The sequence below is a fragment of the Salvia hispanica genome, chromosome 2 (assembly GCF_023119035.1).
Source record: "Salvia hispanica cultivar TCC Black 2014 chromosome 2, UniMelb_Shisp_WGS_1.0, whole genome shotgun sequence".
Taxonomy (NCBI): domain Eukaryota; kingdom Viridiplantae; phylum Streptophyta; class Magnoliopsida; order Lamiales; family Lamiaceae; genus Salvia; species Salvia hispanica.
The window spans coordinates 29,786,528-29,810,138 of NC_062966.1; the positions used below are offsets into that span (position 1 = coordinate 29,786,528).

General features: G+C 34.2%; 1 protein-coding gene, 1 long non-coding RNA gene and 1 other non-coding gene across 4 annotated transcripts; 1 reads left to right on the forward strand and 2 right to left on the reverse strand.

Moving 5' to 3' along the window:
- Positions 1-237: 237 nt before the first annotated feature.
- LOC125208661 lies at positions 238-3,299 on the reverse strand. Of its 2 annotated transcripts, none has more exons than XM_048108314.1 (5): positions 3,159-3,299; positions 2,775-2,843; positions 2,413-2,546; positions 1,556-2,005; positions 238-998 (listed from the first exon to the last, which is right to left on the reverse strand). In XM_048108314.1, the coding sequence occupies exons 2-5, from the start codon at positions 2,799-2,801 to the stop codon at positions 584-586; spliced, it is 1,026 nt and encodes a 341-aa protein (XP_047964271.1). In that variant the 5' UTR covers positions 2,802-2,843; positions 3,159-3,299; the 3' UTR covers positions 238-583. The 2 variants fall into 2 exon arrangements, with proteins under 2 accessions (XP_047964271.1, XP_047964272.1); XM_048108315.1 differs by lacking the exon at positions 3,159-3,299 and adding an exon at positions 3,018-3,157.
- Positions 3,300-12,298: 8,999 nt separating this feature from the next.
- On the forward strand, positions 12,299-13,341 carry LOC125203930. The gene is made up of 3 exons (XR_007173466.1): positions 12,299-12,417; positions 12,562-12,659; positions 12,954-13,341. It is a non-coding gene; the product is annotated as an uncharacterized LOC125203930 (long non-coding RNA).
- A 3,982-nt stretch (positions 13,342-17,323) lies between these two features.
- Positions 17,324-17,431, reverse strand: LOC125208693. The gene has a single exon (XR_007174175.1). It is a non-coding gene; the product is annotated as a small nucleolar RNA snoR69Y (small nucleolar RNA).
- Between the last annotated feature and the right edge of the window lie 6,180 nt (positions 17,432-23,611).

Consider the following 23,611-nt stretch of genomic DNA (forward strand, 5'->3'; position numbering starts at 1 on the left):
CTTGTGGAAGTGCTGGATGTGGAAATTATGCTCTTGCCTAAGAGCAGAGAGTAAAAAATGAATAAAAGTGGGGTCCAGGTCCACATCCGTGCTCTTGCCATTGAGCACGAATAGGAATGCTCTAATGAGGGACAGAGGGAGTAAGCCCCAACATTATTCCGCAAACCGTAAGCCTCAGCAGGAATTGAAAAGATAAAAACATTGTAACACTCATATCAAAATTTATCAAAATATGAATCGACATGAATAATGGGATCTTTCTATAACTGCTGATAGGAAAACTCAGATGCATTCAGAACAGATTCAGATAATCAGATATGCGTTAATATAGGGAAAAAAATTTAGTATCAGTCCACAAAACAACCTAACCAAGAATGCGCCACGCCAGAGGGAAACGTTGATGTTCAATACAAGCATTCACATCCCTACATGTCTCTCCAATCGGTTGAGAGAACCCCAAATCAAAAAGGGGCTTAACGGAGGGACCTCCATGGATATTTCACCTTAAAGTAAGGAGCTAAGCCACGGGAAACAGAGAAAAAACTCATGCCTTTTGGACATATCTCTTGAAGAGGAGTTGGAGCTATATTAGATTGGCCCTCTTCAAAAACCTGATTGTTCTGCAGTAATACGGCCATATGGATTCAACAAAATCCTGGTATTTCTCCACCAACCACCCTTGGAAACCCTTCAAATTCCTCTTGATCACCTCCTTGTAGTCCATAATTTTTATGTCAACGAGAAGTTGCCATACATATTTATGCATGGCTTCTTTTAGCTTCCCACGGAAAAGGTACTCATGTACCACCATGAAGTAGGCTGGCAGGTTCTTCACTATTCTGACAGTTTGCATGAAGCTGAACACGTAGAGGTTGCATATTCCTCGCAGCATCTTCACATAGAGCGCCGCAACTAATGGTCCAAGAATCCACAGGGGAGTTAATTCTTTAGATACTTCCGATCCATATACAAGGTTTACTGCCAGATACAGTGGTGTGCTGTGAACACAATGCAGAGAAAGACATCAGCAATATGCAGTTGGATGCACAATATTAGTCATCATAAAGGAGCAAATAGTAGATTTCAAATAGGAAGTCAAATGCAGAAGGCAGGCCATAAGAAAAGAAAAATATAACTTTTTACATTTTCAAACATCTAGGTTTTGGGGAAGCTCAAGAGATGCCATATCTGCTTCTTTGAAGCCCACAAAATTAGCCAAACAAAGGCATAGCAATCTAATTGAAATATCAGTATAACTAACAACACTACATGAGAAGCAAACCACAGGGACAAACAATTCTAAAATCAAGTCTTCATATTAATCCTGAAAACCATCCCTTGCTTAACTATAATCCAAATTCATTAAGATTGATGAGCCATAAATATGCACCAATAGAAAAATAGAATTTCTTTGCAAGCAAAAGAAAAAGTAAGTGCAAACATAGCTACACAAGCGCATAGAGTGAGGGCTGACACCAGCCCATCACTACTCCAAGGCCCCCAAGACTCTACACCCAGAGAGAGAGAGAGAGAGAGAACAAACAACTATACTCACAACATTAACAATGGTATCTTTATTGTTGGATCCAAGCACAAAAAGTAGCACCAAGCCGCCTTAAACACTTCATGTTTTTCATTATTTTGCACGACCTTTGACTCTTCTGAGGTTCCCTCAGAAGGTTCTTCGAGAGTTCTTTCCACTGGTTGTGTTCCTAGTGGGGTACGCAGTAACATCAACCAGTTCTTAAAGAGATTTTGCATAGCTAAGGACCTGGTTGTTCTCTCATCTTCTGCTGTATAAGGGGCAGGCACAACATTATGTGCCTTTGAAGATTCCACGAAGGATTCTTCACTCTCATGTTGTAAATAAGAAACTTTAAGAGGATTCTTTAGAGACTTGGAGTCATTAGCTCTGCCACTCAGATCATCATGTCGATTGCCACCTTTGAAAGCTGATATTTTAGATATTTTGGACTTTGGTCCAAGAATAAAAAAAGCTCCTCCACTGTGCAAGATGTTTAATCAGTTTTATATGAAACAGGCACAAATCAAATGAAATGATCAAGCATTGAACATGTCATAAATACCTACGTGAAATCATGAACAGTAAATATCATAAACAAAAGGTATGACTTAAAAATAGAGTTGTTGAAAGTCCAGTAAAAATAAACTCCAGTATGTAGAAGTACTGGATTACAAAAACAATATATTTTGTTATTTTTCAGTCTTCTATCTAACGACAAATTATGAAGAGTGTCCACCATATTAACATAATAGCCGAGAGCATTCCTTAAGAGGTTTATAATGCTGATCATACTCATTTAGTGCCCACCAATGGTTGCCCAAATGACATGTTCATCTATATGTTGTCATTTAATGATTCATTAGAAATCCTGTATGTAAATATCTAACCTTGAACATGATCTGCATCTTAAGGATCTCAGACTATCTTTTCTCCCAACTCGTGGGACTGAGGGCAAAAGGTATTTTAGTTGGCTCCCTCTGCAGCGTGCTGAGGGCACACAAGGGAAACTGCTACAAGAGCCCTAATTAATGAGGGGAAACAGATAATCATTCAATACTCTACAACTATGAAGACCAAAACACAAATGATTTCGAATACATTCAATATCTCTTAATCTAGGATCGTCTCGAACATTTAAACGTAACAGTTTGTACCAAATAATGCATCTCATAATAACTAAATTATCCTTTCCAGTAAAAATATTAGCTCAATTCTCATTTATCAATAAAATATCTGGACAGAGATTTACCCGCAGCTGAAATGTTGCTAACACCATCTTCTACGCATCAAGCAAGCAAGAAACTCCCACTAAACCCATCTTCTCACAAACCAAATAAATAAATGAATATAATAATCAATCAATGCGTGCAAATAGAACACAATCTAACATTAAAAACCCTTTCCTTAACAAGAAAGATCCCAACTTCATAACCGTAGTAACTAATTTATTCAAAATTCATCGACAATAGATACATTGAAATGGGGAAACAACCTTTTTCGAAACACAGATTATCAAAAAAATATCCAACGAAAATGGATACGCGTGATCCCAAACTCCGATTTTTATAACATTAAACAAAAAGATGCTTATTTTGGGAAATAGACTATATATGTATGAATTATAGTCGCTCACAAGGTAGAGGGGAGAGAAACTGCAATAAACTCTGAGGCGGTGAGGTGAATTGGAGAGATTGCGATATGTGAGTGAAGGCAGAAGAAAAGTTTCCGCCAAAGTAGTTTATCCTTGGATAGAATACGCAGTTTGCAGAAACAAAGGAAATTTGGAATTGGATAGACTACAGAGTCAAATAGTCAAAGTTTTAAGAGTAAACTTAAAAAATGGTTCTTTATCTCGTAAATGGTCCCTGAATTTTAAAAATATCACCAACAGTTCCTGGACTAAGGCTTAATATCAAAAACGGTCCTTTTGCACTGTTTCGAGGCGAAAATGCCCTTTTCAGGCTTTGGGCAATTTGGACAATTCAATTTCGTCTACTGTTCATGAAGTCAGCAACTCATTTAATTTTGCGGTTTTGTCATAATTGCATCTCTCTCTCTCTTCACACCTTCTATTAATATTTACAATATTCTCTCTCCCCTGTCTCACTTCCCTTCTTCTTCTTCTTCTTGTTTGAACCATTTACTCCGTAAAATCTAGACGCGATTCTTCTTCTTCTTGGTCCTGCTTCCCTCCGCAACGTCGAGTTTGCTTGCCTTCATGTCTTCGCTGTCCGTTGGAGGAGGAGGAGGGAATGGTTGTAAGTGGCTCCGGTATGAGTACGAAAATTGTATGTGCCGGCACAGAGCGACTCTCAAAATCGTTGCCGACGCAAGAAAGGCATCATTTGGAATGTTGTATTTCGTATGCGAGAAAAAGGGCACAGTTGGAGGCTGCAATTATTTTCGGTGGTGTCATCCGAAGCGTGTGGATTTTGAAGGCTGCAATTACTTGGTTGGAAACAATGGTCATGAAGACGAAGTTGGAGGAGAAGATGAAATTGGAGGAGAAGACGAAGTTCATTATGAAGTATATCCAAAGCGGTGTGAAGGTGGAAGTAAAGTGAAAGATTATATTCTTGTGTTAGTTGCTGGGTTTTCGTTGGTGGTTTCATTTGTAGCCATTATGGTCAGTTTGATGAAGTAGAATTGAACAAGTACTCCATTGCAATGTGCGGGGAAAAATATTGGTGAAGAAACATTTTGCGAAGAAGAATTGTAATTTGAAGTGCTGGATTTTGGGGAAAAAGTTACTTAATTTGCATAGTTTGACTTTTAATTTGCAGATCGTGATCTTGGGGATGAACATTTCTATGTTTGAAGTTTTAGTTGTTGTGATTTGAATAGTTTAATGGCCGAAATGAGTTTTGTTCGATGGGTATGAAATGGGTTCTGAATTGAATACAATATACAGGGTAACTTGCGAGGATTAAAATTTGTAGTGTGTGATCAGAACCAAAAATTTCAAGTGATTAAATTGATGTAATTTGATTAACAAGATTTATGTATTGTTAAGTATGAAGTTTTTGGTTTTAAAATTGTGATTTGAAGATTTGGCTAATTAACCACGGCGAAATGAAAGTTGTTGAAATAATAACATGACTAGTATTCTATACAGCTAAATCAACTCTAAATAATATCAAAATTGCACTTCAGATGCCATACAAACTAAAATTAGATGTAGTACAACAAACAAATATCAGACGTAGTACATTAGTGTTTCAAAAACTAATATCAGATGCAGTACAAAACTAATATCATATCCGGTTTTAAAGTAATATCATATCGGGTTTTAAAGTAATATCATATGTCGTCCCAGAATTGGGCATTTCAAAATTTGAACTTTTTCAAACTGTCAGACTCACCCGGATTTGCATGTATTGTCATATATACACATATGGGGTGTTGACACGTAGAGAGAGAGAGCACGACTGTGGAGGTGTTCGAGCAGTAGACGACTGTGGAAGGGAAGAGACCAGAGGAAGCCAGAGGAAGAAGAAGGGAAGAGAGAGATAGAGGAGAGAGGCAGGAGAGAAGGTGTGAAGAGAGGGAGATGCAATTATGACAAAACCTGCAAAAATTAAATGAGTTGCTGACTTCATGAATAGTAGACGAAATTGAATTGTCCAAATTGCCCAAAGCCTGAAAAGGGCATTTTCGTCTCGAAACAGTGCAAAAGGACCGTTTTTGATATTAAGCCTTAGTCCAGGGACTGCTGGTGATATTTTTAAAGTCCAGGGACCATTTACGAGATAAACCCATAGTCCAGAGACCATTTTTGAAGTTCACTCAAGTTTTAAATTAAGGAAGGTCTAATTTCGTGGTCCGGATCACCTAATTCTTTTCCTACACCATCTCCTGCTCCACTCCTCACAAACATAAAATATGATAATGGGTCTATTACTTATGTTTGTGAGTGGTGGAGCAGGAGATGGTGTAGGAAAAGAATTAGATAATCCGGACTCTAATTTCCACCTAGTAGTCGATTTGTTTCAGAGCTTTCTTCACAAATTGAGTATACCTACGACAATTAGCAGCGGTAACCCTCGTGGGAGGGTCACACGTGAGAAAAATAATGTTTTATATAAAAATAAATCAAAATTAATGGAGTAGCATTTTGTCAGTCGCCCCCAAGAGAAATGGGGCAAGGATCCCCTGCTGTGCACAGCAAGAGCAAGAGCTGTGCCAAACCATACCCACACAATTATTTATTTTATAATAAAATAAATTAATATTTTAATAATATAATTTAATAATATAATAATGGGATGCGTGTAACAACATCCCCTGTTGTGCTATCAACCACAACAGGGGATCCAAATCCAGAGAAATGAAGGGGGTCAGACATGTGGCGCCATATTACTGGTTGCCATTTTAAATATGCTACTCCCTTCATCCCTGAAAATTTGTCACCTATTTCATTTTTCGTCCGTCCCTGAAAATTTATCACCTTTCACTTTTACCATTTCTGGTAGTGGACCCTACATTTCACTAACTCACTCTCACTCACATTTTATTTTATAACTAATATATAAAAGTAGGACTCACATGTCTCTAACTTTTTCAACCCACTTTTTACTCCCCCCGTCCCATAAAAGTTGAGTCGTATTCCTTTTTAGTCCGTCCCAACAAAGTTGAGTCATTTCCTTTTTTAACTAAAGACAAAACATCTAATCACTCTTACTTTATTCCATCATTTACTTTACTCTCTCTTATCTTTCCTACTTTTTTCATCTCTCCTATTTATTTAATATAAATTCTTAATCTCCGTGCCCAAAAGTTTTGTCTCAACTTTTATGGGACGGAGGGAGTATTATATTTCTTAAAACCCGTGCAGGATCAATGGTACCAAATTTTAAGGGACGGAAGGAATATCTTTTATTTTGCAACTCTTAATTTTATTTTTCTTTATTGAATTACTTTTCTTTTTATTTTTAACTTTTAATCTATATATTAGTTGACTTGTTAATTTTATAGTATCACCGTATAATTCTATTTATTTATTTTAATGTAATAATATAATATACTTTATTTATATGAATCGCTAATTAGTAATCACTATTTTATACATTTAAATATAATAATTTATTTTATTTTATATATTTATTAAAAATATTTATAAGTATGTAAAAAGAAAGTTGTGTTAGGGTTAGTGATGGAAGTGAGAATTATATTAAGTCGGGGGTTGTGTATGTATGAGAAATAAATATTTTATTAAAATGCTGATTGGGGTTGGGTTAGATGAGGGTCACGGATGAAGATGGTCTACTTTCATTTCATTTTTTTAAGTAACAGTTGTAAATTGGTCCTAAATATATTCTCAAAATAATAAGTAGGTCCAACACATTCATTTTATCAAGATCATGTCCATAACAAACAAAATCGTTGTCGATGCGGTAATTTTTCTATGGTTCCATCAATTTCTGACGATCAACTTTGAATGAGCGATTTTTTGACCGGATTAGGCTTAGTCCGGCATTATTAGTCACTTAAATATTTTCTAATTATTTTGCTAAATAAATTGTTTTACTAGCTAAAAGGATTATGCCACAAGTGTTGATCATCATGTTAAACACAAAAGGATAAGATGGATTTAGCAACAAAAACTAGATCTATGTGGTTTACCCAAGGATTACGCCATAAGTGTTGATAACCAAGTTAAACAAAAAATCAAAAAAGATAAAGGTGGATCTAGCCACAAACATTAGATCCAAATTTGAATTGAATAGGAAATTAGAAAATGAAGAATGAGTAAATGATGAATAGCTAAGATTAAAACTATAGGACCTTAACCAAAATGATAAAGACAACCTTGTGCAACTTATACTAATCCAAACTGCACTATTTTGGCTCCACTTTTTAGGGCGTGTTTGATAAGGATGTAATGCCAAGATATAGATTTATATTTTTCTGTTTGTTTGATAACACATAAATACTTAACTCAAGGCCCGATAAAACTCAAGGGCCTGTCTCAACCTACCAAAAATACATTGGTTTTGCCCAATTATGTATTCCACAGATATGTTAGGTTATGTAATGATCCTACCCCTCCCTCGTCCTCTCCTCCTATGATTCGCCCCCTTTCAGTCAAATTAAGTTCATACCACCGGCAAGCACATCAGCGCAGTCGGAACACGGCCACCGGCACATCGTTAGCCGGCGCCGATTCATGGCCTAGTACCTGGGTTTAATTCTACCGTGGTTGATTCTTCGAGGCATGTTGACTGTGGGGTGCGATTCATTTCGATGTTGGTTGAATGTGGGATGGGGTTCTTCCGTGGTTTCTATGATTCGTCGATTATGGTTCTAAAATCAAGATGGGGATTTCTCTGTTTCTTTTCTCTTGATGATGGAAAAATTTGGGTAGAGATAACTCTTGTGTTTGCCCGATTTGTCTCTTCAAATTCTGTTCAAATGGTTCAATTGAAGGAGCTGCTGAAAAATGGGTGTTAAAATGGTTCAATGCGGGATGCAGGGATGGGGCTCTTTGATTCTCTGACATTATTTTTCTTCTTTCTTTTAATTGCTGCTGAAAAATACAGCAGAGGTGATTCTATTGTTTACCAATTTTTCTCTTTGATTTTCAAATGGTTCAAATGAATTTTCTCTTTGATTCTCTAAGGCATTGATGGTTCATGGTTGATCTAAACATATTTGATTTTCAAAAAATTTGCTCTTCAAGTGACTCTCGATTCTCAGTGGGGCTGAGTTGTTACTTGGTCAAATTTCTATTATTTGATAGAGGTAATTACTTTGTCCTACTACTCATTGCAAAAAGATAGGTAACTGTGTCATTTCATGTATTATCTAATACACAAATTTAAATAATTTCTCGCCTACCGAACAATCACGAAAAAACTTTATCTGCCTCCTTAACTTAATTCACATATTTTTTATATCTCACCTTTCTTATCAAACGGACCCTTAATATTTACACTATCATGGATGCATACCTCTACTTGATTCTATCTATGGAAAGAAACAAGCAATCTTCAAGAAGGAATTAGATAAAATTCTCAAAGAGGAAAACTCAAGAATTTCAATAAATACTCGATAAATAGTAGATTCCAAAATTAAGACCAAATCTATACCCTTATATTTTAAAACGAATGGGTGAGATTAAACCTCACGAATTTCAACAAATGGGTAAGATCGTCATTTAGTTATCAAATTACAATTTTCGTGGTTTTTTTTTATATCAACATAGTGTATTAAAATAGGATTTTTGGCTTTTTAAACCAAAACCTTTCCCCGAATTCCGGTTTTTCTCATGAACTATGAGATTTGTTTTTAAAACCTCGAACTTTCATTTCGTTAGGATTTTCCCCACCCAACCCGAATAACACATTTCCGACCCGAATAGCATAATTCAAAATGTTAAAGTTGTGTTTTATTTATTCAAAAGTTGTCATTTGTTATGTAATAATTGTGAGTGTATGTATTATTGTGCCAAATAGTATCCAAGTAATCAATTTAGTGACAAATAGGATTAAAATTGACATGTAGACAACCCGGGTTTTGTCGTTGACCCGCCAGGGGAAAATCCTAACGAAATGAAAGTTCGTGGTTTTAAAAACAAATATCATAGTTCATGGGAAAAACCGGAATTCGGGGAAAGGTTTTGGTTTAAAAAGCCAAAAACCCTTAAAAATATCAACACAATGACATGAATATTTCAGCACAAGTACACGAAAATATCAACACAATTTTATTGAGATTTTACATGCATTATATTGAAAATTTTTGATGCATTTATTGATAAAAAATTGCTTATGAACATATACGACATTGAAATAAAAATAATCAAATTTCATCATCTGAACGTCGTCGGAACATATGCAATTGCGATCTCGTTAGAATTGTTATAAAATTATCTTTAATTTGATATATTTTTTGTGAAAAAATAATTTAATCAAGAGAGTTACATAAATTTAAAGTTTTGAGATGATTTTGAAGAGAGAGAAAGTAGTTAGTTTTAACTACTCCCTCCGTCCCAGAGAAGTTGGCATACTTTGAAAATGGCACGGGATTTTAGGAGGTTTTGTTTTGTGTGTTAAATGGAGAGAGAAAATATAATTTTTATATTCATGTGAGAGAGAACTTTTTCCAAAAAGGGAAATGTGACATCTTTTGTGGGACAAACTAAAAAGGAAAGTGTGTCATTTTTTGTGGGACGGAGGGAGTACTATATACTCCATCCGTCCCAGGATAAGTGACTTGTATTCCTTTTTGAGATGTCCCACTATAAGTGACCTATTTCCATTTTTAGCAAAAAGTCATCTCTCTTACTTTATTCTCCACCAACTTTATTCTCTCTTCTCTCCTCTACTTTTCCCTCTCTCATACTTTACTCTCTCCACTTTAACTTATTTAAATACCATTTCTTAAATCCCGTACCCAAAAGAACTAAGTCACTTATCTTGGGACGGAGGGAGTATATGAACTGAATTAATACCCTTTAAATTTAATTAATTATTATTTAAATTTATAATATAATTTAGTTGTAATCGTTTCAACCATTAGATCTCCTCGTCTAATAGTTAGGAATTGGTCTTAATTTTAGATTTCTAATTAGTTAGCAATTGATCACATACATATATATAGGGGCGCGCTATGGTCAATAAGTGAAACTCTGTAAAAAATCAAAGCAAATCTCAACCCTTGGATCCTTAGATTGGATAGTTGTGATAATAATATCCGAGCTACCTTATTACACAAAAAATGTTACATTATTAGCCGAGCTGCATTATTGGACTACACAATCTACATTATTACACTAATACGTGTTACATTAGTAGCAGAACTACATTATTATACTACACAATCTACATTATTACATGACACGTGGCACAAATCTAACAGTTACATTACAAGATCCAATGACTGAGATTTGCTTTGATTTTTGACAAATTTCACTTATTGATATGATATACATATAGGGATGTGTTAAAATGACAACCCCTCTTAAAATAACATCATACCACCATTCCTAGCCAATCATTTGTACACGTGGACGAATAATCAGCTGCCATGTGGCAATCATAAAAAATTCACAAGGGTAAATTTACGCGGACTGCAACATTCAATACTCTAGACTGCAATATCCAATACTCTAGACTGCAAGGTGAAGCGGTCTGCAATATCCAATACGCTAGACTGCAATCTATAGATTGCTGTAGATTGTTGTCTAGCGTCTATACTATTGCAGTCTAGCATATATAATATTGCAGTGTAGCGTGGTGTCACAGTGTCATTTTAAGAGTGTTGTCATTTTAAAATATATATATATATATATATATATATATAGGGGTGCGTTAGGCTCCTTTGTACCTTAAGTGTCCTATTTCCTTCTTAATCTCAGCCCTTGGATCCTTGAATTGGATGGTTGTGATCAATGCATTATTAGTCTATAATGTTGCATTATTAGCCGTTGTGCATTATTAGAATGAAAATGTGCATTATTAGTCTATAATGTTGCATTATTAGCCACTGTGCATTATTAGAATGAAAATGTGCATTATTAAATGACACGTGACATTAATCTAACAGTTAGATGACAAAATCGTGGGGTTAGGATTAAGAAGGAAAAAAGGACAAAAGATACGAAAAGGATTTGAATACATCCCTATATATATATATGTTTGTGTTAAAATGACAACCCCTCTTAAAATGACAGCGTGACACCGCTTATACAACAATATTATAAACGCTACATAGCAATATTACAAACACTACATAGCAATCTATAGATTGTTGTATAGTGTGTCGGATATTGCTGTTCAAGAAAAATTGTTGTATAAAGACCAGCACATTGTTGCCCGTCTTTTTCCAGATTTTTTTTTGCCACGTGGCAGCTTATTATTCGTCCACGTGTACAAATGATTGGCTAGAAATGGTGGTATGGTATTATTTTAAGGGGTGGTGGCACCCTAACATGCCCCTATATATATATATATATAGAGTCCCATTATCTACAAATCCACTCTTAAAGACCGAACCATCGAACCATACCAAATTAGGGCTTTTAGATCTAGTTTTTTATGGATAAGATACAGAAATTTATAAATTCTTTTCGTCCTCATCACGAGCCTATTTTAATTCATCTGAAGGTAAATAAGTCATACTAACATGTTACGAAGATTTAACTTCGTTCCAGAATATATTGCTTCATTCTAGTAGGTTTTTACTTCATTCTAGTAGGTTTTTACTTCATTCCAGTATGTAAATGTGGTTTCACCGTCGCGTGCCGTTCTTTCTCTCTAAAATATCTATCACCAACGCCATGGCGCTAATATGGTTTAATAAACACATGGAATAATGTAATAAATTATTGGAATGAAGTATGTGTAGAAGCATTTGAAGTACGGAATGACGTAATAAACATATATAATAAAGTAAAATGGGCTTGTAATGAAGCCGAAAAATTTTTCACAGCAGCACATCTCATAAAAAAACTAGATCTAATGACCCAGATTTGGTCTCTAGTTCGGTCTTTAAAATTGGTTCGACATTGATCACAACTATATATATATATATATATATATAAGTATCACTTTAAATCCAGAAATGAAGGCCGAATTTAGACCATAGGATTAGGTGTTTTAATCTTGAGATGAGAAGATCTAATGGCTTAAACATTTTCGCAAGTTTCTTTTTTTTATTCACTTATAATCCTAAAAGGTTAATAGTGTCATTCTAGTTCATTAGATTGTTATTCCAATTCCTATAATGATGCACGTCTCTCTTTCCATTAACAATTCCTTTCGTGATTGGGGAGTTAATTTTCATCTTCTTCATCTCCTGTTGTTTTTACATCTTCTTCAACAAATCTACCATTATTATTGTTTTATGTGTTGCTAATATTATTCTACACTCCGTCGCCGTTTGTTTCATCAGTAATTTAGATTCATATCAGTTTTTTATATCGTAATTAATTTCTTTAGTCGGTGTTCATTGTTTAATATGTAAATTCATTTTCATAATTTTTTCTTATTCTGTTTAACGATATCAATTTTAATTTTTGTTTTCTTGTGGCATAGATTTATTGCACCGTTTCTCCATAAATGGGAACCGTAGTAGATCCTTCTTCGCTGGGAGACAATCAATCCATTCTCTGATGATGTTGTAGAAAACACAGGTTCTGTTGTGAAATATTTGTATTACAGTTTTCAACATATTTCAATGACTTGATTGTGTATTTAATCGCACCAATGTTCTATGTCGCTTGACGTTATATTTGCATTTCATTTTTTTGGGAAATGTTGTCAATTTTAATTCATTTGTTATGATATGATAACTTGTTTAGTATGACTCATTATCATTGTTATTTTTTGAATTCCTGTAATTTAACTTGTATGACACATTTTTGGCATTTGTATGATACGTTTTATTATATGCTCTGATTTTTCCTATGTATGATCTATGTGGTTAGTTCGTGAAGCAAGCAGCAGATTTTTGCCAATGGCGTAGTAATGTCTACAGCACAAAAGAAGAAACTAATAGAGGACTTTTATGGGACGGAGGCACCCTAAGAAGTAGATGTTCACCCAGCAGAAGTCGCCAGCACGAAGGGATCTGGTAGTAGAGTCCCCTCAAGAGTGGAGAAGGCTTTGAAGCTTAAGAGCAAGCCTATGTGTCAATGCAAGAAATGTCAGGAGTGGGGTCACCGCGATTGAAGGAATTGCGACAAATTCAAAGAGAAAGAAAAGCGACGGTCTAGAAGAAATTTTGAAGTTTGATACCATGTATTCTCTTTTTTGAAGTAACGTCAGTTTAAGTTTTTTATTGGACTCCATTTTATTTGCATTGTGAGGTTGTTTGAAATTACTCAGTTCGTTCATATTTGTATGAGGCATCCTGGTACTCGATATTTTTATGTAATGACTCGAATATTGGATTATTATGACCCAATTTATCCATAAGTTGACATGACCCAAATATTCGTTTAGTATGACCCAAAGAATGGCTGATGTTTGGGTTATTGTTTGTGTATTCTTCGGCCGTATAAATATTGAGTTTTTTTTAATATGTCAATAACATGAGAATAATCGTGTATTTTACTTCAGTTTGTTTGATATGAACATTTCGATCAGATTTGTATGACGCATTCTGGTACTCCTTAGTGTTATATAATGACCCAAATGTTGGTTTATTATGACACAATTTAACCATACGATGCTATGACCCAAATATTCATGTATTATGACTCAGGTATTATTTTTTGGCTGTTATGCTCATAATGACTCTTACATGCATATATTATGACATGAACTGCTAATTTACATAATCAAATTTTTCTCACAAGTTGCTTAATTACTGTACAAAAATTCCACAACAAATTAATGATTTTATTTTTATCTTTTTTGCTCAAAATGAATTCATATTAAAATCTAATTTGAAGAAACAATAAAATCCAATGTCATTTTAAAGTATCACCCATTGATGAAATAAAATGTTTGAAAATCCATACGTTAAATACGCACATAATTAATGAAACATACTTTAAATTCAAAATTTTTGACATGGCCATTACAGAAGCTCTATAGCTTGCTATCATCTTTTCAATGTCGATGGTCATCTTCTTGTTGTCCGTTGCGTAATGTTTGGATGTCGATGTTTTATTGGAAAAAGAGCTGTGATTATTTTCAGCCAACTTCAACACAACAGTTTTTAGCTCTTAAATACTGAAGCACACCCTTATATCTAGTCGATAGTCCACAATTCCAATGGCCTTCTCTCACCCATGTTGACTTCCATCTGAGAAAATAAACGCTGCAGTCACTTACGATATAAAAGTGATACAAACATGACCTAATTCATATATTTCTACTACATAACCCATAAAACTATTCTAATGCTAATCAGTGACCATTACATTTATTTTAGCTGATTCCAAATTGAATGCAACTTATAGAAATAATAACAGTTTGTAAACATGACACAAAACTGGTACATATATGACCTAATACGTTTCTTGTATATGAAATGAAATTATGAGAGACATTCTTAGTTTTTCTGTAAATCTATTACCTTTTAAAGCATTGGATCCATCAATTATGGGAGCATTTGTTTAGGCCTCGCCTTTGCCATCAATGATTCCCTCTGAATTGTTCTTCAAAGTTCGCCAACCAGATTGAGTGGCTATTCGAAACACAACCAAGGTTAGAAAATTAGGGAAAAATTTAAAAATCCAAACAATCGACACCAAAATGACCCAAATCTAGGCGGCCAAATACCATTTTTCGGAGGTTGGTTTTATGCTTCTTTCATGTTCACCTTCATCCTTTCATAAACTTGTGGATAGCAAATAAAAATGCCAGAAATCGTGAATCAATTTTGACCCAAAAATTAAAAATAGAAGTTATTAGAAATTTTTATTAACCTTTACCTTCCACGATCCCTGCTCCGGCAGAGCGAGTGGTCATCGTCGCTGTTGAGAGATATCGCCTATTTCGCTGAAGCGTGTGAAATAAATTATTAGGGTTTTTTGGTTTAGGGGTGAACGATTTTGTGTTGTTTGCTTTGAAGAAATGATAAACTTTTTTCTCTCTCTCACCTAATATCCAGCGTAGGAAATGAAAATGTATTTTGCTGTCAATATTAATAAATCCCATAAAATCTGCCCACTATAACGGCAATTGACAGTTCCTAATTTTTTTATTCCTATTTTACCCCTCACATGACACAAATTCGTCTTATTATGACCCAACCAAAACGAGGAGTCATTCCAGATCATGGCCATTAATCTCCAAATCTGACGGTCCATATATGATCTGTATTTCTATACTTAGGGACTTCTTTTGGTAGATGAAAACCTTATATATATATATATATAAGTTCACTATGGTCCAAATGATCCTTTAGTGTTAAGTTCAAATATAATTATAGCCTTAGGATTAACTTGATGGATGGATTAGATTAATAGTATATATCATTCTCCGTGTTACATTATTACGAAGTCTGATTTACATTATAGGGGTATATTTGGAACATCAACAATAGCAATCGGTTTTTTAAATGGAAGTTCTGAAATAAGCTCTAATTAATTTCAACCAACCTCCCACATCCTCTCACCCTCGATTTTTCACTCCAATTCAGCCCATTCTACACAAAACCTAATTCCCTAAATTTCTCTACACATTCAACCCTAGTCGTTTCTTCATCACTACAACGCCAATATTTTCTATTCAGCACATTCAACCGCAGGCGTTTTTGTATTCAGATTCGGTGGTTTAAACACAACAATTTCGTTTCCACTGAGCACGGCAGTGGTACAATTGAAGCGACCATTGTTCGACTGTTTTGAGGTAATTTATAGACTTGGTTCTTTAATTAAATGGTTGTTCTAGAACACTGTTGAATTTTGAGGTAATTTACAACCGTATTCGTTTTTGCTTTGAAACTGTTCAAGACTAAAGGTTGAATTTTTTGTTTACATTATTGAGATGAATTGTACAACTGTAGTGTAAGTTATGAATTCTGTTGCTGAAGCTTCTATTTACAGTGTGTATCAGCACACGTTTCGTCTTTGAACATTGATTACATTATTCAGTTTAACTTTGGGTATGTTGCTTGTTTGTTTGTTTGTTTGTTTGTTTGTTTGTTTGTTTAGGATTTTTTTGAATTCTACTAAACCCGGTTGTAATGTTGTGGTCATTCAGGACTCTCCAATGGAAAATGCGAAGAACGTGGTCAAAAGAGGGCGACCCTTCAAGTCGATTGCGAAACCCACAGATGATAACCTGTAGCTATAAACATGATACATCATCATATTTGTTTACATTATTGAAGAGTTCCAGTAACATTATCCGCATGTATAATGAAATAATGTATTCTAGATTTATCAACAATGTAACTTAATATGTAATTTAGTATGCGCCCTGAAATAAGTTGTTTCTTGCTATTATTTGCATGCCCTTTGTTTCATTATTAACTACTTCCTGTTACATTATCCAATAGGCAAACGATAATAATGTATTGCATAATTGTTAACATTGTAGCCATGGGTATGAGCTCTGTTTGCCAAGTGTTTGTGCTATACGTTACATTGTTACCCCTAATTAGTAACATACAACAGGCTGAACACAGTAGTGTAAGCTAATAAAAGCAATAATGTAAACGGGATGGGGCTCATGTTGGTGTGTACATACATTATTCAATTGATGCTGCAACATTATGTGCTTTTAGTAGAATTATATTTTAATACATGTGTGAAATACAATATTCCGTAGTTGATTTGTAATCGTCCTTGTTTTATCTTATGTACAAGGTCTAAGAGGGAAAGAGTAGTTGATGGTGCTGATGATTAAATGTGCTCAACAAACGATACTTATACATAAAAACAAAACAAACAACGAAATTGGACAGTATTGAATTGCATGTGCTAAACAATGTAAATCGAAAAATTGACTAATGTAAATCTAGAGTAATGATAATGTAAATCGTTACTAAGTGGGTTGAATAATATGTTAGCTATTACACAATGTCAAATACTGATATTGACAAACGTTGGATTCATAAATACCCTCGGTAAGACAACAAGATATATACCAAAAACACGAAATACATTATAGATATTACCAAGTTACATCACCCAAAAACATGAAATACATTATAGATATATACCAAGTTACATTATGTACATATTCCTATATTTCAGTCCAACTCCAACAAACATGACGCGATTACATTGCCTTCATGATACTAAAATATTGTTGTGCAAATAAAAAAAGACATTAATCACAAAACAATTTGAACAACGTATATTCACTAGAAAAATTGCAACAAATTAAAATTAAAAATGGAGTGGCTCAGATGAGACGTGAGAAAAAAGTATTGTCCCTGACCTTCACACAAAACAAAGGTCTCATAGAGCTGGGATTAGTAATCTAATCATCACTGCTAAACACCATTTTTTTCGTCTATAAACAAAATGTAGATACTAATTCACATAATTGAAATACTTGCTTTGACCGGATGAGAATCCCTGTTCAAAAATTGCGGCTTTATCTCCATGAACAGGTACGGACTAGGGCGAAGGCCGAAGGGCAAGAGTGGCTGCCTCCTTAGTGGTTAGAAAAATTGCAACAGATTGTAATTTACAAAGTTGCAATAATTTATAGAACGGAATGCACTACAAAAATCATACGCATAAACATTTTTTACATTCCTCCATCGTTGACAACCGCGAAATACTCTTGAGATGGTGAACAACGGAGCAGAACTTCTTGCTATGCGTGGTTGTGTTTATGTTTACGGAAAAAAATCTCCAGAGAAAGAGCCTTCCGTGATTTTGATTTTGTTTCAGTTAAGGCAAATCAATCTTGCTAAAAATAAGAAACGTGAATCATGGATACTTAAAAACTGCCAAAATATATCAATACCATCCTTACCATTTTATGCTTATTATAATTATTAAATAAAATACAAATGGCAGTCAAATCCACCGTCAGATTAAGAAATTGAATGGGTGAGATTTAATTGGACATTTGACATAAATTGGGTTATGGATTTGAGCACTCCCTTATATATATATATATATATATATATATGGGTGTGTTAAAATGACAACACCTCTTAAAGTGACACCGTGACACCACATGTACATCAATATTATAAACGCTACACAACAATCTATAGATTGTTGTATAGCGTGTTGGATATTGCTAACCGAGAAAAATTGTTGTATAGTGTATAACATATTGTTGGCCATCTTTTTTAGGTTTTTTTTTTGCCACGTGGCAGATTATTATTCGTCCACGTGTACAAATAATTGGATAAGAATGGTGGTATGATGTTATTTTAAGAGGTGGTGGCACCCTAACACTCCCCATATATATATATTTATATATAAATATCTGAAATGTTTAAAAAAAAAAGATAATAACCCAATAGTACCTCATCTTTAGCATATTTTTTACTTTGAAGCAACATTTAAACTATGATTTGGGAGTCCATTCAAAATCCTCCAAATCTTTTACAACATACCGCAAAAAACATAATAACACAATAATACCTCTTATTTATCAGAGCTCAAGACTTTATCTATCATTTACAATATAAACAAAATTATAAGTAACAAACACAAAACTAGAGTATGGAATAAACAACAAGCAACATGTTAGCAAATATGATAGAATGATTCCATTAAGTAACATTAGCACCAAGGTGAAAGGGGAAAGAGATAAAATTGTAGTATAAGATTATACATATATATCTCTTTATTAATGAGGAGGTACCCGTGGCCATCAATGATGTATGAAATCATCATAATTGAATGCCAACCAGCATCTGGATCCTTTAAGCGCAGTTTAGTGCTATTTATATGAAATGCACAGACATGAAATCTGGATTTTTCATTTGATCTACTTTCCTTTCCACCAAAATCGACACACTTATATTATACCATTGTCCACACCGAATATCTGCATTGTGCAGGAGAAATTAAGAACAGACTAGACAAACTACGTTCATAAATTGGAAAGTCAAATGTAGAAGTGTAGATATATGTACATAAATAAATATGACAATTTATCTTTATCAATTGCAAAACGAACATGATACGGTTCATCTGATTCACAAAGATCAAAGATACAGTCTACAAAATCATGAATCCTTTGATCCTAGCTCAACCAACAAATCTTTAGATACAGAAATTTATCTCTATGATATTACTTCATCAATAGTAGAGAAATATTACATCACAATCTGCGGTGTACTGGAAATTTCTTTGCATCGTCTAATGACACGAGCAAGAGCTCTCCTTACTAGCTTCAATTTTATAACAAAATCAAAAGAGATCTTCAAATAACCCTTGTGCTCACATGCATGACCATTACTCTGTATAGAAAAATGCAATTTCATTATAAACATCTAAGGAGATACAGCAACAAAGTCTTGTTTCTCGACTAGGGCTGGGTCGATCCGGTATATTGTACCGAAAATTTTGTATCATTATCGAATCGAAAATATCGAAACTGAAGAATTTCATATCATTACTGTATCGAAAGTTTTGAATCGAATATATAACGTATATTTAATATAAAACGGTATACTGCGTTATAAGAAAATCCATATCGTTATCGTATCGAAAACTTACGATACGGTATTGAATCGTACTGAAAATTCGATATATTTTTTCAATACGATACGATCGATATACCATTTTTCGGTATATTTACCCAGTCCTATTCTCGACATATTCAGTATCATCAATATATCGTCCAAACAAAGCCATACAGATACCACAAAAGCTGCTTCATTATCATCCTATAACAAACAATAGCAGACTAAGTAATGTGATAGAAAAATACAGTGAAGTAAACTAAAAGAATGTGATAGAAAAGTACAGTGAAGTAAACTAAGAGAGAGTTAAAATTAACTTAATCAAAACATATAAATATGGCTGAAATTGATGCTTCACTTTAAATGTTGAGCCATCCTAGTAAAAAACATTAATTACATCATTAAATGGCAAATAACAACAACTACAACTATTTACCATGAAAAACAGTATATAAGTTATGTAGAATATAATCACCTGAGATATAAGAATATAAATCACTTTTTATTAGCACTAAAAATAAATGCAAGTATACAGGGTAGATCTAGTATATCTAAAGGTCAGTACTGGATTGTTGAACACGGGGAATAATATCACTGATTGACTAGCTTCTACTAAGCTTCTTTTACTATTTGGAAAAACAGAGGGTTTTGAAAACTTTTTGAAAACAAGAATACTGAAAGCGGTAAACAGCTAATTGCAACAAAAGAATATAAATCAATTTTTATTAGCACTAAAAATACATGCAAGTATACAGGGTAGATCTAGTATAGCTAAAGGTCAGTACTGGATTGTCGAACACGGGGAATAATATCACCGTTTGGCTACCTTCTACTAAGCTTCTTTTACTATTTGGAGAAACAGAGGGTTTTAAAAACTTTTTGAAAACAAGAATACTGAAAGCGGTAAACAACTAATTGCAACAAAAACTAGAGATAAAATATACTCCCACCGTCCCATGTTACTCGCACTTTTCATTTTAGGCCGTAAATTTGTGATGGATTTTTTAGTATAATTAAAATAGAATTTTAAGTGTGATGAGACATCACTTAATAAAGAAGCTCTTAACTTAATCTACCATATTAATTGAATACATTAATTCTAACTTAAACTAGAAATAGTGTAAGTAGTTTGTGACGAGCCGAAATTAAATAGTGCAAGTAACATAGGACGGAGGGAGTAAGAGATAAGAGAATTCCAGGGATGTGCGTTCACAGTTATGGTTATACAAGTTCCAACTACAATACCCTAGCACAGTTTATACTTCGATAGAACGAGTCACACTAGTTATGTTCATGTGGTACAAGCGTAGATTACTAACACTAGGGTTGTCAATCCCAGATTCGTAACTCCTAAAAGCTCATAAGATCCTTGAAAAGTCCTCACTCTCAATTAACAGTGCCGTTTTAAGGGAAGTTAATTGTAGTGTCTATTAAGTGGATCAACTCGCCAACCTCCTCTCACGTTTATGTAGCAAGTTATATTAAATCTTCATCGAATGTGTCAGTCAAACATGAAGTATTATGGAACAACTTAAGGAAGAAACGAAGTAACAACAAAACGAATATTAAATAGAAAAAGGAATTGTATAACCAAAGTCGTTACTAACACATCTCTAGAATCCTATGAATTTAGTTACACATGATAGAATAATCTAAAGACATAGAATGAAGGGAAAACAAAGTAAACATAAGAACTAAAACAATAAAACCCAAAGGTAGAATTCTCGCAACCTTGATCTTCACTTGAATTCGTCTCCAACCCCTTGCACAGCGAATAACTCTCTCAATTTATGCTTATGAGGCAAAAAATGTGTGTTGAATGAAGAGGTTTGAGAGGGTATTTATAGGGAATGGTTCGAATCTATTGGTAGAAGGAAAAAGGTGGCTAATTTTGGTAATATCTGAAGAGAAAATAGGCCAACTCGTGCGCCGTATTTTTGCAGCGGACCGCTGCACCTTGGCCAGCGGTCGCTGTGCGTTGTCCATAGTTTCTGCCCATTTGGATAGCGGTCACCGCATGTGATATAGCGGTCGTTGTAAATTAGTCCAGTGGCTTCGAGAGTTTCTCGAGCGGTCGCTGCTCACTCCCGGCGTCTTCAGATTTGTAGCACGACTTTCTACGGAGCGGGCCGCTATAGGAGTAGCGATCGCTAGGGTCCAGCGGTCGCTACGCGTGGTGCAGCGGACCGCTGGACGGCTTGAACGCTCCAGACTTCCATCTTCGAATTTTTCCTATCTTTTTAGCTCAAATATGCACAATTCTCACAAAACATGTCAAAATACCAAAATAGATAAAATATGCAAAATATGAACATGAATTGCGATTTAGACATTGAAAATAGACCAAATAAGGGTCTTATAACAGTGTAAAATCTGAGCGTATTATATACCGTACCGTGATGCGGTATACCTGTACACCGCAAGTCATACCTCTTTGATATATAAAATATTAAAAATAACATTTTATCTATCTAGAAAATGTCCAAAATGATAATATTCCATCACAATCAAACATAGTTCATGACATTCATAATTCATATAACTTCTAAAGGAATAATACTAACTAAATTTAAATCAAATACTACCTCCGTCCCACTTAACATAACACGTTTTCCTTTTTAGTTTGTCCCAACTAAGTTGACACATTTCCTTTTTTGGAAACTTTCTCTCCAATTAATACACCCAACCATTTTTTCTCACTCCTATTAAAACATTCATCTTTCTTTCTATTTCTATTTTAATACTTACACCCACCTTTTCTCTCTCCAATTAAACACATTAACCAATAACTCATAAAATCTCGTGTCAACCAAGGAATGTGTCATCTTAGCCGGGACGGAGGGAGTAGTAATAAATACTCTATCCGTCCCATTTAAGATGACACTTTTTACCTTTTTAGTTTGTCCTAACTAAGATGACACATTTCCTTTTTTGGAGACTTTCTCTCTCCAATTAATACACTCAACCACTTTTTTCTACCCCTATTAAAATATTCATCTTTCTTTCTCTCTCTATTTTAATACTTCCACCCACCTTTTTTCTCTCCAATTAAACACATTAACCAATTACTCCTAAAATCCCGTGCCGGCTAAGGAATGTGTCATCTTAGCCGGGACGGAGGGAGTATTAATGATGCATTGTATTTGTTGAAACTCAAAACTCGTAAGGAAAAATAAGCCATTATTCATTTTCGAGTATTTATTTAATAAAAACACAATGTTATTTATCAATGATTTAAGAATTTGAAAATATATAATATTATAATATTATAAATAATAAACATTTTAAATATATATACTCCCTCTGTCTGCCATTAGGAGTCCCGATCACTTTTTTATGGGGATGATATTGCCTAGAGCTGTCAATTTTTGACACGACACGATAACATGACACGAACCAGTACGAAGTTAATGGATTTGGGTCAGAGCATATTGGGTTCGTGTCCTTATCGGGTCGAACCGTTAAGGACATGAAAATTTCGTGTCGGGTTCGTGTTATCCGTTAACAAATAATATTTTAATATTATTAATTCTTACTATTATTTTCATTTTTCAATACCTATTAAATTGACTCTCTCATAGTCTCATACGGTCATATCTCATTTAAATCATTTAAATATTTAATCACTTTCCGATACGTGTTGTTATCGTGTCGTGTTGATCCGAAGTGGTTCGTGTCGTTAATGAGTTCGTGTCGTGTTCGTGTCTGAGGGTAGCAGTTCGTGTTCGTGTTTGAGATTTTCTTAACGGGACGTGTTCGTGTTTGTTGTTATCGTGTTCGTGTCGTTATCGTGTCGATACGATAACGACCCGACACGCACACTTTGCCACCCCTAATATTGCCTAATGACAATTTAAACATAGATGAAATACGTAGGTACAGTAGTATCAAACAAGAAATTAAATTATTTGTATACTTGAATTAATATACCAAATATTGTGACTAATGATAATTTAGCCATCTAAAACTAAATAATTTAACAAAAAATTTTACTACTATATAAGTTATACTAACTATATACCAAAC

Bases quoted from the DNA above. Each gene is read 5' to 3' on its own strand.
- LOC125208661 (XM_048108314.1), bottom strand. From the start codon at position 2,801: ATGGTGTTAGCAACATTTCAGCTGCGG. The intron at 2,006-2,412 runs GTTAGATATTTA...CATCTTGCACAG, and splicing joins AGATGCAGATCATGTTCAAG to TGGAGGAGCTTTTTTTATTC. The intron at 999-1,555 runs GTGAGTATAGTT...TTGTGTTCACAG, and splicing joins AAGATACCATTGTTAATGTT to CACACCACTGTATCTGGCAG.